This window comes from Aulostomus chinensis, chromosome 5, assembly GCF_037954235.1.
Source record: "Aulostomus chinensis isolate RoL2024-O1b breed Wild chromosome 5, RoL_Achi_v1.0, whole genome shotgun sequence".
In the NCBI taxonomy this organism is placed as follows: Eukaryota; Metazoa; Chordata; class Actinopteri; order Syngnathiformes; family Aulostomidae; genus Aulostomus; species Aulostomus chinensis.
This window is the reverse complement of record NC_141324.1, coordinates 22076556-22091650: the sequence shown is the minus strand read 5'-3', so window position 1 is coordinate 22091650 and position 15095 is coordinate 22076556. Positions and strand designations below refer to the sequence as shown.

General features: G+C 41.2%; 1 protein-coding gene across 7 annotated transcripts in view; it reads right to left on the bottom strand.

The window, feature by feature from the left end:
• The window catches only part of brinp2 (bone morphogenetic protein/retinoic acid inducible neural-specific 2), a 203247-nt gene that overhangs the window by 59673 nt on the left and 128479 nt on the right, over nucleotides 1–15095 (bottom strand). For all 7 annotated transcript variants that reach the window (XM_086203891.1, XM_086203892.1, XM_086203889.1 and 4 more), the window contains 2 exons: nucleotides 6791–6981; nucleotides 4187–4368 (listed from right to left, as the gene is read on the bottom strand). In XM_086203891.1, coding sequence (XP_086060017.1) covers nucleotides 4187–4368; nucleotides 6791–6981 — 373 coding nt within the window. The remainder of the gene's footprint in view (nucleotides 1–4186; nucleotides 4369–6790; nucleotides 6982–15095) is intronic.

Below are 15095 nucleotides of genomic sequence, written 5' to 3'. Positions count from 1 at the left end.
GTTGTAAAAACATGTGTCTCTGCTTTTTGCAGACAGTGAGGTCCTGATGGCTTCATCGGGCCGAGACCTCCAGCTCTCGCTGATTTGGTTCACAGCCGAGTGTGAAGCGGCCAGTTTGAAAAGCAGCACCTCCATGTTTAAGTAGATGGTTCTCACCCGGAAAAGGGTGGAGTGCCATCTTTATTCGGGGATGAGACCCTGCCCCAGGTGGAGGAGTTCAAGTACCTTGGGGTCTTGTTCACGAGTGAGGGAAAGATGGATCGTGAGATCGACAGGCGGATCGGTCGGTCTGCCATGGTGAAGAGGGAACTGAGCCAAAAGGCAAAGCTCTTAATTCACCAGTCGATCTACGTTCCGAACCTCAGCTACGGTCCTAAGCTTTGGGACCGAAAGGACAAGATCGTGGGTACAAGTGGCCAGAATGACTTTCCTCCGGATGGTGGCTGGGCTCTCCCTTAGAAATAGGATGAGAAGCTCCGCCATCCGGGAGGAACTCGGAGTACAGCCACTGCTCCTTCAGGTTGAGAGGAGTCGGATGACAGAGTTCGGGCATCTGGTCAGGATGCCTCCCAGACGCCTCCCTGGGGAGGTGTTCAGGGCACCTCCAAATGGTAGGAGGCCTTGGGGAAGACCCAGGACATGTTGGAGAGACTATGTCTCTCAGCTGGCCTGGGACTGCCTCGGGATCCCCCATGAGGAGCTGGACAAAGTCGCTGGGAGAAGGAGGCCTGGGTTTCGCAGCTTAGGCTGCTGCCCCTGCGAGCCGACCCCGGAAAAGTGGAAGAAGGTGGATAGATGGATGGATGACAAAAAAAATATTTGTTGCTGAGTACACGCCATCTATGTTTACTATTAATTGAGCTGTAAAAGAACAGCTCAAAATGGAGGTGCCACTTTGATTTGATTTTAATTGTGTTGTAGTAGCAATTGGTGATTAATGAAATTGTCCCAATAAAGTTGCAACACTGAGGGCAGCCATTCATGTCAGCCAGGTTTTTTGAGGCAATTTGATGAAAGACAACTCTGATAATGTGTCCAAAGGCAAAAATAGTCTTTTTCTCTCTTAATACACTTGAGTTCAGCTGCAGAACAAATAGTTTTACTCGCGATATTTGCATAAGTCTCGCCACAGGATCATCTGTGCTTATTTGCCCCTTGAGAATGGAAATCTGTGCTTATTTTCTTGCAGAAAAGAGGAGAATATATTGTAGTTATTGTTGTACCACTACTGTTTTACTTCCACAACTTTCAGGTGAGAACGTCACCATTTAAGCCTTAAATACGTGATGACTTTGTCTCGATAGAGCCTTTAATTTGCCAAAGCTGTTTGGCAAACATCTTTCGGGACTATGATTCTCCCGACACACTGTTGGGACAGAAAATGCAGCTCATTTTTGCTTGTTCAACACTCCAGTCTGGAGTTTGTGCGCCCAGAGATGATCAGCTAACAGTTTTCACATACCAGCTAGCAGTCCCTATTAGCAGGGACTGCTAGTGCACCTCGCTGCTCACCAGCTGCCAATGACTGGGCAGTCAGGGCTCATGATTCCCGATGAGCAACAGCCGTTATCTGTCTCATGTCTAGTTTTTAGAGTAATTAGGGTGCAATTTCCTCAACCAATAAGGCCAATCAAGTCTCACCATGGACCTAAGATCCCTGGGGTTGTGGGACCCCGGACGATTCCCCTCTTCATAATCAAGCCTGATTAATCACTCTTCAACAAATCCGAACCTCCATGCAACCAAATGTATTACAATCTAATTTCTTTTTTTTTTTTAACCATTAAATCTTTTTTATTTCAGAATGCATGAAGAAAAACCATGTACTTTACCTTTCATGTAACCATTAAACTTTTAATTGCTACTTTCATTCCAATAATCATTCTTTATTTTGCACAACTGTGTCCAGGACAGCTTAACTCAGACCTAAATGCAGTATCTGAATATTCAGGTTAAAAACAGGAGTATTTAGAGTTTAAAGTTTATTTACTTGAATGTCACAAAAGGAACTGAAAACGGACGGATGTGGAAAATGGATGTTAACGATAGACACTTTCTCATTTATTTGCTGTTGTTGACCTTTTTGTTGGAGATGTGGAAGATTTTGGTGCAGCAGTCACTCATCAGCTGGATTTCAACTCGTAATGAATTCACACCGAGCAGAGAAATGTGAGAATGTGGCTTTAATATAGTGCTGTTACAGCTGAGATGTAACATTCATACTTAGCTTGTTTTTGTTCCCTTTTTTAAATTTTACACATTAAAGTGGTGGTTTGTGGTGATAAACATAAATAAGAAAATGGGCTGCTCAGAGTCTGTAGAGGTTATTTCAATTTCCCTTATCTCTTTTAACTGTACAGAAAGAACTAACAAAATTTGTCTAATGCTTTCACCCAGAACCCCTGTAGCTAATGTGTTATAAAACTGTCCAACAAACTTTATCATTAAAATCCTATTTAATGTTCTCATATAATCAAACTTTTTTTTTCTCTCTCTGAATGCAATTTGGGTTTGGGCCAGGAGGTCTTGTGTTTTCTGCTTCCCTTCCACCACCAATCACAGCTCTCAATGTGTAACCAAAGAAGTGCCTTAGCGTCCCTCTTAAAATGACTCCCGGCACGAACAGAACTTGGAAATAAGCAGCACTATTCCAGGTGCACACAAGGCTTAGAAATCACTCATTCCAATTACCTATTTAAGGTGAAGCATGAAAGCGTGGCCCATCCGCCCACACACCTGTGGTCGCTGCACCGCAGACAAAAGATCTGGTCTGATGTGAAAAATGTATCCCTTACTTAGGACAATATTAATATACATTCATTTTTCTCTATTTTCGGGGTTAGATCTTTTTTTTAATGTTCTAGCCAGCAGGATGAGTGAGTTGCAATTTTCACAAGCCCATATTGAGTTGCACTAGCCTGTTAGGTTACAGGATATAATTTAGATGATAACAAATTTGTATGTATGTATGTAGATTTGCTATTCTAAAGTAGGCTAGCAGTCTGCACATGTGGGTTGGGCCATGCCTGTGCAACAAGGAGAGTCTAGTTAATAGATATAGATTTATCAGTGCAGATGTATGTTATGACATAATTGTAACTATTTATACCAGACTTGCCATTCTAAAGCAGGCTAGCAGTCTACAAATGTGGGAGAGGAGGTCACCACAGTCTATACATGTGTCATGGAAATGTATTCTTCCATCTATAATTTTTCTTTTCCTGATAATTTCCCATGCATATGTCGTCTGCAATGCAAATTTACCAAAGTGCACATTTAGCGGACACAAAATTTTACATGATTCAAGATGGCCGTACTTATGAATTCCTTTGTAATAGCACGAAAGTAAAATTCACTTAATATGTAGATTTACAAAAAATGATGATTTATTCAGAAAATGTGCATTAGCCACTTGGACAAGCTGAAGAATATTCATCCTTGCCATCTGTATTAGTCACAGGTTAGTCTTAATGATTAATGATGAATCAGAGGATTTTATCCTATGCCGTAAAAGTGTAGTATAATTCCAAATTACAGGTCACTCTCCCCCTGAGTCAAGTATAACTGGGCTTTTTATACAGTAACTGAAATTAATTAATTGCCTGGTGATCAACCTCCATGTGATCCACAGGCACACACACACCTATGAGACAGAAAACACACATACACACATTACTGTATAACCTGTTCCAGATTGTATGCCGTGTGTATAAATAGACATTTCCCACCAGGATTTGAAAGAAACTTGACATTTGCCATGCTTTAGTGCCACTGTGGCTTATGGTGCATAGCCACCAGGCTGCCATTTAAAAAAAAAAAAAAAAGCAGTGTCCCTGTGTGCTCTCCTTCGACTCCCACCAGCTTTTGAGAAATGATGCACCTGGAAAATGATCTTTAAGAAAAAAGAGGGGTTTGTGTGCATAGGTTGAGAGCTAGCAGGGCTATTTGTTATGGGTGCAGCGCAGAGTAATATGTCTCAGGGAGGCAGTTTTATAGGGACACTAATGTTTGTGTGTCTAGCTTGATGGGTGGTTGTTTATATAACAACAAAATATTCCACACATGGCTGCAGTATGTTGAATTAGGAATCCCAGGTTGGAACTAAATAATCCACTTCTGGATAGAACTGAAATAATTTGTAATGGCTGTGTAGCTGAATGCTGCCCTGCATGCATGACGACGGTACCTTAATGGCAGAAGTGGCGATCTGGAGGTGGTGCAGTCGCCTCAGGGTGCTTTCTCGATCCGTGAAGTATGATGCCGCCAGCTGATGAAGCAGCTCCAGAGACACCACGGAGCTGTTACTGCCGCCTTCTGTCTTCTTATTCAGCTTTTGCTTGTCCAGAAAAATGGTCAAAGACTCCTCTCCTGTGAATCAACCGGTTGAACACTCAGTTTTTCAGTCCGACATCATCTGTTTTCAGTATTTATTTTTCTTCTGCCTTTTTTTTCTTTTGTTGTCAGGCAGTCTACCCATTTCCTTTGTAATTATGATGAATAAAGTTCTGTCTGAATTGCGGTCAGAAAAAAGATAGGCTGATGTTTAACCTTGGAAAATGGTAACGACATTCTGCTTTTCATTAGACATTTCTTTGGCAGGCCTTCACTGTCTGGCTGTGGTATGGCTGCTGTGAAACTAATAATGCATCATTTGTCTTCTCTTCATCAGGAATATTTACACAAAAGCCGAGACAAAACAACAACATTTAATGCGTGTACATCATGCGAGTCTTAACATGCTTGTTAAATGCACTGATCAGGATGGTGAGTCCTCTGGGTAACCATACTTTTTAAAAAGTGTGGACGATTTTCATCATTTGAGCACTTTTACATCAAATTGCTGGTCATACTGTGTGCATAGCTAACAGTATTTGACAAAGTACAAATCATTTTGTTTTCTTTCATTCAAATCTAATGATGTTTACTTCATTTAAAAAAACATAAATGATGTATTAAAAAGCATAGATCAGGCAATTTCAACCATTCCCCGATCAGTCCTTTATCTTGTAAAACCGCCTTCAGTTGAAACATGCTATTGATTTAATTTTTTCATATAATTACAATGTTTTGAAGGGTGTGAAAATAAACACTAAAGAAAAATGAACACTAAAGAAAGCGTCATCTGGAACAGCTCCGGATTATACTCATGGAATTTAAAGTTCTTCAGCAGTTACGTGGAACATAAGATTGGCTCTTTCTCACTGTAAATGAAATTTCCGTGATATACACAAATGTGCCAACAAGTCTAAACTATCTGTAATTATAAGTATAGTGACACATAAGTTTGTCTAAATTTGGCATTTTGGTGGGCTTTCATGAAGCCTGCTAAATTAATTACCATGGTATGAGCAATAAGCTTTAGGGTTTAGCGCAATCTCTAAAAAAAAAAAAAAAGAAGCCAAAATTACATCATTTATCATAAACAGACGGTCCCAAAATGAATCATTTGTGATGAGCGCGTTCAATGGTGATATTTCCAAAAAAATACATTCAAAATTTTTTCACCACAAATAAACCATTTAAACTACCCAAATCCTGTAAAAGCATTAAATGCAGTGTTCCTCAGCAGAAGCGGAAAGTCATGATTACCTTGTCTGGTGCCCAACAATTCCCCTTATAGCTCAGTACGTGTTTATTCTTGTTTTTCTTTATTCCCAATATTGGAAACACGTTTGAGCACTGAAAAAAAAATGTTATTATTTCTACTGTAATAGATTCAACAAAAGAAATTGTATTTCTTTTTATGGCTGAAAAACTTTTACAAAACAAGTTACATCTTTCTTTTTTTTTTTAAATTCTCCATACTTTTAGCGTGAGTGTGTTGTTCCCTTAGAGGTGCAGGACTTTTGCATTGAGGAGTTGTAAGTTTGTGCAGCAATGCATTCAAAGACAAATCCGACATGGACAATATAGGATACTTCTTTGTGTTTCCCAGAAGAATAAAGCCTCTGCAACACTTCAGTTATTACTGACTAATTCTTTGCGTTGCTCTCGTAAGCTTGTTTTCATTTCTGAGCCAATTGCCTCCATTTTAACCCAGCTGACTTTTGTGAAATGTATTTAATTGCTCAACAGTAGCTGTGTGGGAGATGCGTGAAAAGGAAGAAACAGAACAAAAAGAGTAAATTCTGCAATGCAATTCTTTTTCTTAAGCCTCCACACAAGCTCTGCTTATTTAGGCGATGGCTGTTAATTACAGACGAAGTATCTGTCTGCCTCTGCATTCATCTCTGCTGACTTCCACGCTGACGTCCCACCACAGACGTCCAGGGATAAGTGGGCCAGTCAGTACCAGTATGTGTGAACAGTATGTGTTGAAGCCGGTTTGTTTTTTTGAAGGAGTATGGGCGTGCGTTTGATTTTAAAATCTATTCTTATTGTCTTCTCTCAAATAGACGAGTATGAATACTTTGACTGAATATTATAAGGACCAATCGGAGATTCTGTTTTGTGTGTTTCTTCTCTCCTCCGAGTCAAACAGATCTCCAGTAAGGAGAGGAGAGACATATGCAGAGAACCAGGTCAATTGAATCCCTCTTCTACTTGCTGCAAGTGTTTCTCATTAGAGGGAAGGATGAAGGAAAATTACAGGGCATGCTGCAGGTGACAGATGTTGTGTTGTAGTTGTTGCTTTTTCATGACATTTTTCTGCTTTTCTCCATAGATCAAGGACTTTCTACACCAGTCTACAAATCCACTGAGACCAGAAATAAGGAGCTCCTCTAGTTTTGCTGAGTCCCAACACTTCCCCAAACCTGACAATAAAGGCCACTGTCACCTCCTTCCTTACCTCCCAGGGTGGCAGAAACTAGGAAGTGGGTCCCATACTTCTTAATGAGGTTTTCGTTGATTTGCTGCAGGGTTGGCCGTCGCCCCAGTAACCGGAGGTTGCGTAGAAACTCTGGCGCTAACGGCAACGGAGCTTTGAGGAAATCTCTCTTCTCTGTGGCCAGGCTGTTCACCTTCCAGTGGCTGAACTCCCTGAAAATATGAATATATAAAAAGGTGAATACACACTCTTTCAGTAACAAGAGTGTGACCTGATATATACACACACTTACTCATGGAAAAGAGGCGAGCCAGAGCAAAGGAGAGATGTTAAAGGTATTACATTCATCACAGTCTAGATTGCAGTAGACCACATTTACCATAAACTGTGTTGTTTTATGCCCTAAAATCGATGCTTCTTTCTTTTTCAAATTTTTTTTTAACTAAACCTTGAAGTGATATTTTCCCAGTGGAGTGTCCTTCTTCAGCAGTTTTAACTGTTGTTTGATTTGTTAAACTAACATCCTCCTCCACATTACTACTGTAAGAGCAGCATAAAACTGTCCAGTAATTCACAGGAAAAGATTACAAAAGGAGAGTAAAGTTTGGAAAAAAAAATGACCAGATTTTTGTGAAGGTTTCAACGTCTCAATCCTGGCGGTGCTCTCGGCCTATACAGGGCTTGCTTAATCTCTTAAACCCTGGAGGGTTTTGGAGGTCAGGTTCCCAAAATAAATCAAGAATAGCTCAGCAACTATCAGGTCTATATGCACGATCTGGGCCTCCGCGTGTACTGTAGGTCAGACCTGAGGGAATACTCGCCCAGTGAGAGTTACTGTTATAATGTCTGAGTCATTTGTGATGAGGTCGAAGAAAAAGCTTCATTTTTCACTTCTATTTCTTTTTCTAGATTTGGCAGTAGATGATGACAATGATCTGCAGAATCTCCTCAGTAACTCCTTGACCGCAATTCAACCAAATATGACAGACATACCGCAAAGCACATAGTCTCTGCGAAGCTCTGTGTAAGGATCAAACCAGGCAGACGCTCCGTTTGGTACACGTGGACACCCAAAATGTTTGGGGTTTTTAATATTACCGGTGCATTGTCTTCCTGAACCCACGGGTGGGTCCGTGGGGCTTCAAAGATCAAGGGTAAAAAATACCAAGTTATGTCTCGTAATAGTTTGAGTCTGTAGCTCTAAATAAATCAAGAGGAGCAGACTGGGCTCCGCTGGGTGATGCACAGATGTGTTGCGGGTTTGGAATTTTTGCAGTATTGATGCATTTTCTACTGTGTTTGGGGATCGTTGTCAGACTTGATGACACGAACAATAGCGCAGAGCATCATCCCCCTTCTATCAGCTTAAGACCAAAGGTGAACAAGGTCAAATATACACACATTAACCACTGATTCTTTAATTCTGCTCAGAACAACATTTGTTCCGGAATTCCAATGCATACAATACAACTAATAAAAATGTGTTCTTTACCCTGTGCAGCCCGTCATGTTCTTTGTTGGCTGATGAGAGCAGCTAGAGCAGACAAACTTGATTTCCGTTTTATTTGTATTCAAATATGCGCACATTTCCAGAGGAGACATCTGAGCATCAAATTGTTCAGAATCCTTGCTTCTTTTCGCTGACTTATTTGAAGGTTGTTGGTTTTCCTTTTTTTTTTTTTTTTCAACATTTCGGAATCACTCCATAAATCATTGAATACTCTAAACTGAAACACAGTTATGTCAGCCATGTTTCTAAGATTGCGATGCATACATCAGACTGTGAATGATGTATGGGCAATGCCGTCTGTGGAAAAAAAATCCCTGAGAGTGCATAACAGACAAAATTGGAAAGTTTGATGTTCAATAACACCGAAGAGGAGGGGGAAAAAAAAGTCCTGTGGAGAAAACAGCATTTAAAAGGTATGTGTTATAAAAGGTCATACATTTTTTTGACAGAGAAATAAACTAAACTCTAGATTGATTAGAATAATAAATATATCCCCATGTAACCTTCCAAGTCGATTCATATTTTGCTGATACAAGTTTGTTTCTGTTTAATATTCAAATATGAACATAAGGTATGAGCCTATTAAATAGGTTAACCTAGTGAAAAAAAATCTGTCTTGCCTTAGATGAAGGAATTTCTACAACTTGTGTGTCGGATTGTAACAAATGAGCGTTACATCATTACAGGAGCAGGGAAGCCAGTTGCTTGATTCCTCCATCCAAACACCAGACGATGGTGATGACACGTAGACAGAGAGTGGTAAAGTGAAACACTAGAAAATTCATCTGTTTCAAGTGGCTGATAATCATTTTAGCACTTCTCTCCTGCTACTGTCTAACCCCAAGGCATGTGAGTATTATGCAAATACAGCTGAAACGTACAGATCCACCTGGTCTGCATAAATTTGCTGGCAAAACAAGAGCCGTTGAATATTAGCGCATTATGTATTCATTCTCTCCGAACAAAATACCAGCACTGACAGTTTTCCCAGGAGCACGCACACACACACACACACACACACACAAACACAAGCACGTGCACACACACAAAGAAGGAAGCAGTGCTTCTGTTTCCACTGGCTGCACTTATGGTGTCTTTTAACAGTCGGTGGTTTACTATTACAGACAACATGACACTGGAATTATGTTGTCTGCAGCATTGCAACTTCAAGAGGATGCGTTCAATAAATCAAATGATAATACACAACAAATATGAACAGGGTCATTATGGTGACGGCGCAACAAAGACACCAGTGGGGTGTAATTAGTTTGTTGCGCATACAATACGTCTTAAAAGGAAAACTTGTATTTTGTAACCGTTTAGTACAAACCATGACAAAGCTTTCCTCAGAAGGAATGGCCCTCGGGGGCAGCACATGGTCGGACTAGAGCTTCATTAGCAGCTTCCCTCTCACATAATGCACCAATTAAACTGTCCAGCTGGCTACATTCGCAGTGCAATTGGTGCTCGCTGTCATTAACTCTGCTACATTGTTCTTTCAGGGAAGCAGGGGGCAATAGGGGAAGCCTCGTCTGAGTGTGTCTGAGTCTGCAAGTGAACTCAAAATGGTCTTAAAAGCTAAAACCGACTATTTGTTCCTCTGCAGTGTGTCATTATCACTTAAATGATGTCATCACACCGTAAAAATCTATCTAAATCTTATTTGTTCACACTCGGAAGGTGTAGTTCTGGGTTAAATAAAAAGAATAAAAAAAGTCATTTGTTACAAAGTGCCTTTCCTTTACCCTAAAGGTCAGAATACTGGTGCACTCCAAATTCCTGGGGTGGCTGGCTGACTACGTGATGGGGATTCATTGCGGATGTCCAACGCTCCATTTTATCACCGCATGTCAAAGCAAGTGACTAATAAAAATGCAATTAAAGTTTCTGCGTCATTGTTTACTGAAGGCTCAGTATCACCAGCAAGCAGAAATTGTCTCAGTCCCAAAAGGTGTGTTTTGAACAGGGACTATACTGGTGAATATTAATTAGGAGGGGAAATAATATTGGTCGAGGAAACTCTGGGGGAATCTATCTGAGTCACTGAGGCAGCAATTCCATAACAATGAATGCTAATTTGGAAGAAGAAAATAAACCCATTCAAATTTAAACCGTTATATATTGTAAGATTGCAGTTAATGTGTCAATTTTATTTTAAGATGTAAATAATAGGTGTGAGTGCACATTCCTGGCTTAATTCTTCCATCTTGACAGTCACTGCAGCTGAGGATCAAAACGATTATCATAAATTTCATGACATCACATGGTATTAAAACTGCAGCGTTGTGGCGCTGTGTTTTCAACCATAATAATTAACTGCACGTGTTTTAGGTCAAAACCCCGGTTCAGAAATGATTTTATTCTGCAGTGACTAAACCAAAACCTTATTATCAAATCACGTGACCACAGTGAGCACCGACCAAGCTCTGCTTCAACACTCTTTGTTTTGAAATGCAAACATTTCTGTCATCTCATGATCACAAAACAGTGACAGCACACTAATATTAATAAATACACACACCGACACTTCAGCTTTTGCTTATAATTTCTTATAGTATTCATGACAAAGTAAATATGCTTGCTCAACAATAGCGATCCAGAACATTGGTAAAAATGACAGAATAAAAAAGGGCAGCACGGTGGTGCAGTGGTTAGCACAGTTGCCTCACAGCAAGAAGGTTCCGGCTTGGTCCAGGATGAACCCCGCCTCTCACCAGAAGGCTGCTGGGATAGGCTCCAATACCAGATTCCACGCGATAACAATATGTAATGCATCAATGATAACATTATTCTTAAAAATGAAAAAAATGAACCGCTGCTACATGCACAGTCCGTCTCAGAGGGGATGACCTGTTCACAGGTTAAAGGGAGGATCAGACGTAACCAGTCTCCATCTGTAAAAGTCCCCATCAAAACGAGCAAGAGAGAGAGAGAGAGAGAGAGAGAGAGAGAGAGAGAGAAAGAGAGCGCAGCTGCGAACGACAGGAACTGTGAGGCTGACTGCTTCACTTCCAGCATTTTGGAGGCAAAACACAGGAACATTGTTTAAGTCCTGAAAAATTTGCACTTAAAAACACTCATCCTCAACTGACTACAGCACTTCTCTAAAAAGATTCCAGAAATCAGTGGCTCATGGTGAGCCTGTGATAAGCCTCATACCTAAAACCAATATCCTAATACTCTGTGCATTTGGTCCCCCCCAAAAAAAGAAAAATGACAAACAAGTATTCAATTCTAAAACTACATTTATACATTTTTTCCACTAAGAGTGGAACATAACAGCCAAAGTCATTTCAACTTTACTCCTTGGAACAAATATAGCTGTTCTAATTCCAGTGGCACTTCCATGACAAATCTCCCAAACCAAAGGGCATTCTCATTTGAATGCGGCAAACTATAACAATTAGTCTCCGGCTATCACATGCATCAGCAAGCATTAGTTTTAGCTTAGTATTTAGTCCAGGGAATCACAGGATGGCAGCCAGCGGTTGCACAGTGATTAACTGGAGCTGATTTAGACTGATGTGTTTTCTGAGCTCCTCCACAGTGACTGAGCACGGGCTAGGGGAGCTGACGGGGACAGGGCGGGAAGCAAAGAAGTGCTGTGCATCATTTACTTTTCTCTTCGCTCTGCTCTCTAAGAGTTAACGGTGAGACTGCTGGCTGACTATTTGGCTAATGATGATAGATGGTGTTAATTAAAAGGCTTTAGCACAGCACTGATTGCACCTGCAGCTCCGGCGCTTGGTTTCGCTGAAGCATAGGAAATTTTGAAAGAAACTCTGCCTATGCAGAAATTTCCCTTGGAAGTTTCTCCTGGCAGCATGTTGTAAAGTAGCACCTGGTTATTATTAGCTGTCAGATAGAGGAAGATAGAGAGCATCAGAAATCTCTCCTCTAACATCAGTACAGCTGTCGAGAAATGGAAATTCTGTAAAAAGAAAAAAAAAAAGGTTGTTTGCTGGTTTGTTTGGTTGATATTTAAAGCTAAAAGTTGGAGGGTGAGAAGCATCACCATGGTTTAAGTTTTAAAGTTTTGGATCCCCTTCTTGTTTCAAATGGACAGTGATAAAAATCTGTATATATAAAAAAAAAAAAAGTAGCGCATGAGAAAATGAAAACGCCTCTGTAGAGATGAGACACTGGAATGGAACATCCAGTCAGACAGTTTAAATTTCTGTCACAGAGGATAAAACTTTGGATGATGATAGGGATTAAAAGTCTATGGGAAGCTTTAAATTTCTTTACGCATAAATTAAAGTACACCAAATTATGTAAGAAATACTATAATGTGTGTCTGCCACTTGACGATGGATGGCTAGAAGGTAAATTCTGCTCTTAGGACCACTTCTTAAAATCAAGATTCTCACTGAGATCCGTGATGACCGACTCTGTCACCAATGAATTGTTTCCATTTGTCTACATCTGCACACCATCATTTGACGTGGAGAAATTTAAACATTGGACACAAGAGGAGAAACTCTTGGTGGACTGGATGTACTTTAATATGATGAATCATCGTAGTTTGATTCAGTTTTGGGTGAAATCCACAACAATGTTGCTGCTTTGATGGAAGATCTGAATTCGATACTTTGACTCACACCTGTTACATCTGGACCTGTTGACACTCCCTCCACATCCAGCCCACAATTGTTGTCATCTGCCCAGCGTCTCTCCCCCTCTTCTCCCTGTGTGTGTGTGTGTGTGTGTGTGTGTGTGTGTGTGTGTGTGTGTGTGTGTGTGTGTGTGTGTGTGTGTTTGAGCTCCACCAGCTGCATCTAATCCTGCAATCAACATGCCTGGTATTCCCAGTTCTGCCAAAGCCGCGCTGCTAGATTGTAGCTGCTGTCCAGTCAGTAATCAGCTCAGGCCTCCAGCCACTTTTTGTATTTGGAGACCAGTTGTCTGTTGGCTGAGTTTCTCTTGTCTCCTGGACTCATTTTGCCTCATCTAACCCATCCACACATACTCTGGGCTCCTGTTCTGTTCTCTTGTGCCCCCCCGCCCTCCCCCCATGGATCCCTTTCTGCTCCTACTTTCTCCTCAAGCCCTGTATAGAATTTCGGGCTGTCTCAGATGAAAGATGACTAAACATGGTGATGATATCTTTGGTTGTGACTACAAAACAGTGCTCTCACTGCGATAGTTGTCTTTAGTCCGTATGCAATTGATGATTTACATGAATGTTCTGTACCTATAATAAAAGCATGGAGAGGTTCTTCTGAGGCCCTCAGCAGATGGTCTATAAGGTTATATAAGACACTGCTGTGGCTGATTCTGTCCCTGGTTGACATCATGGTACAGAGCCGATGATGACATCCTGATGTCTCACACACAGACTGTGCACCATGCTGCATCCTGCTGTTCTTTGATAACTTTTATTGTATATAAGACTTGAGATTTTCCAAATAGTGGCAGAGTGGTCAGCACTGTCGCCTCACAGCAAGAAGGTTCCGGGTTCGAGCCCTGGCTGGAGCACAGCATCTCTCTGTGTGGAGTCTCCATGTTCTCCCTGTTCCTGTGTGGGTTCTCTCTGGTACTCCAGCTTCCTCCCACAGTCCAAAGACATCAAGAGGGGACGAGGCTGATTGATACTCTAAATTGACTGTAGGTGTGGCTGTGAGTGTGAATGGTTGTCTGTCTGTGTGTTGGCCCTGTGATGGACTGGTGACCAGTCCAGGGTGAACCCCACCTCTCACCTAAAAGCTGTTGGGATAGGCTCCAGTCCCCCCCCCCCCCCCCCCCCCATGACCCTTAACAGGATAAACGGTAGAAAAGTGATGGATGGATGGATGGATAACTAGCTCATTGGTCACAAAGAAAAGAATAACACAACTGTCTCCTTCCTTCTGATCTAACAAGTTAGGAAGGTGTCCTCAGAGGTCCTCAGAAGAGTAGCCAATTCATACATTTGTCTCGTAAAAGCTATTCTCAAATCAAACAGAGAAACACCTGTGATGAAGGCCCACTGTCTTAGTATCCTCCATGTTTTCTTGGTGGCGGAAATATAAATGTGTTTGGACCCCACAAAAGATTTCGGGCAGAGAAGACGAAGACAGAGAGAGACTGCGAGTTCAGCTCAGTGTGCACTTCTGCTCTCGACTGCAGTGTGCAGCGCAAGCCTATTTGTTCCAAGCTGTTAGTCATGATGAGAGGTTTGTGGAGTTGAAAGTGAACAGATCAGAAAGTTTATAATGAGCAGTTTCACCTGAATCAGGTACAGTCTCACCCATCAAGAAGAAGTGACCCAAATACTTTTGCTGGCTATTTCTGGAGTTGGTGGCTGGTTGAGTGCACAACCTTTAAGTCGCTCCATGAAAATTGTGCTTGACTGCTCACAACCAATCCTCCATGGAAATGAGCCTCGATCCATGAGAGGGAGGGGCCATATTTTCAAAGTGCTTTTTTTATTTTATTTTTATCATGCTCCAGGGAACTTTGGTGCAGAGAGGATACAGATAATGAAATAAGTAGAACGTGACAAGGACACTATTGCAAGTAATTACACTTAATACTAAAAGAAGAGTAGGTTTTACTTCAAATTCATGCAGCTACAAGTAGGTAAGTTTCACCTCATAAAAGGACAATTGAAAACTTATGGCAGGTTTTAGTTCACTTGCTAAAGTCACTCACACACCTCACTCTCACTGTTGCCATGGGAATGTTGGGTCTGTGTAAGTAATGTATAAAAACTAAAAGGGTCAAGACCTGCAACATGTCAGTGTAAATCTTTTCTTGGACCATTCAAAATAAAATGACAGCGGTTTATACTCCAGTTACCTGTTCTGCATAGTGTGCTGCTAAATGTATTGGATG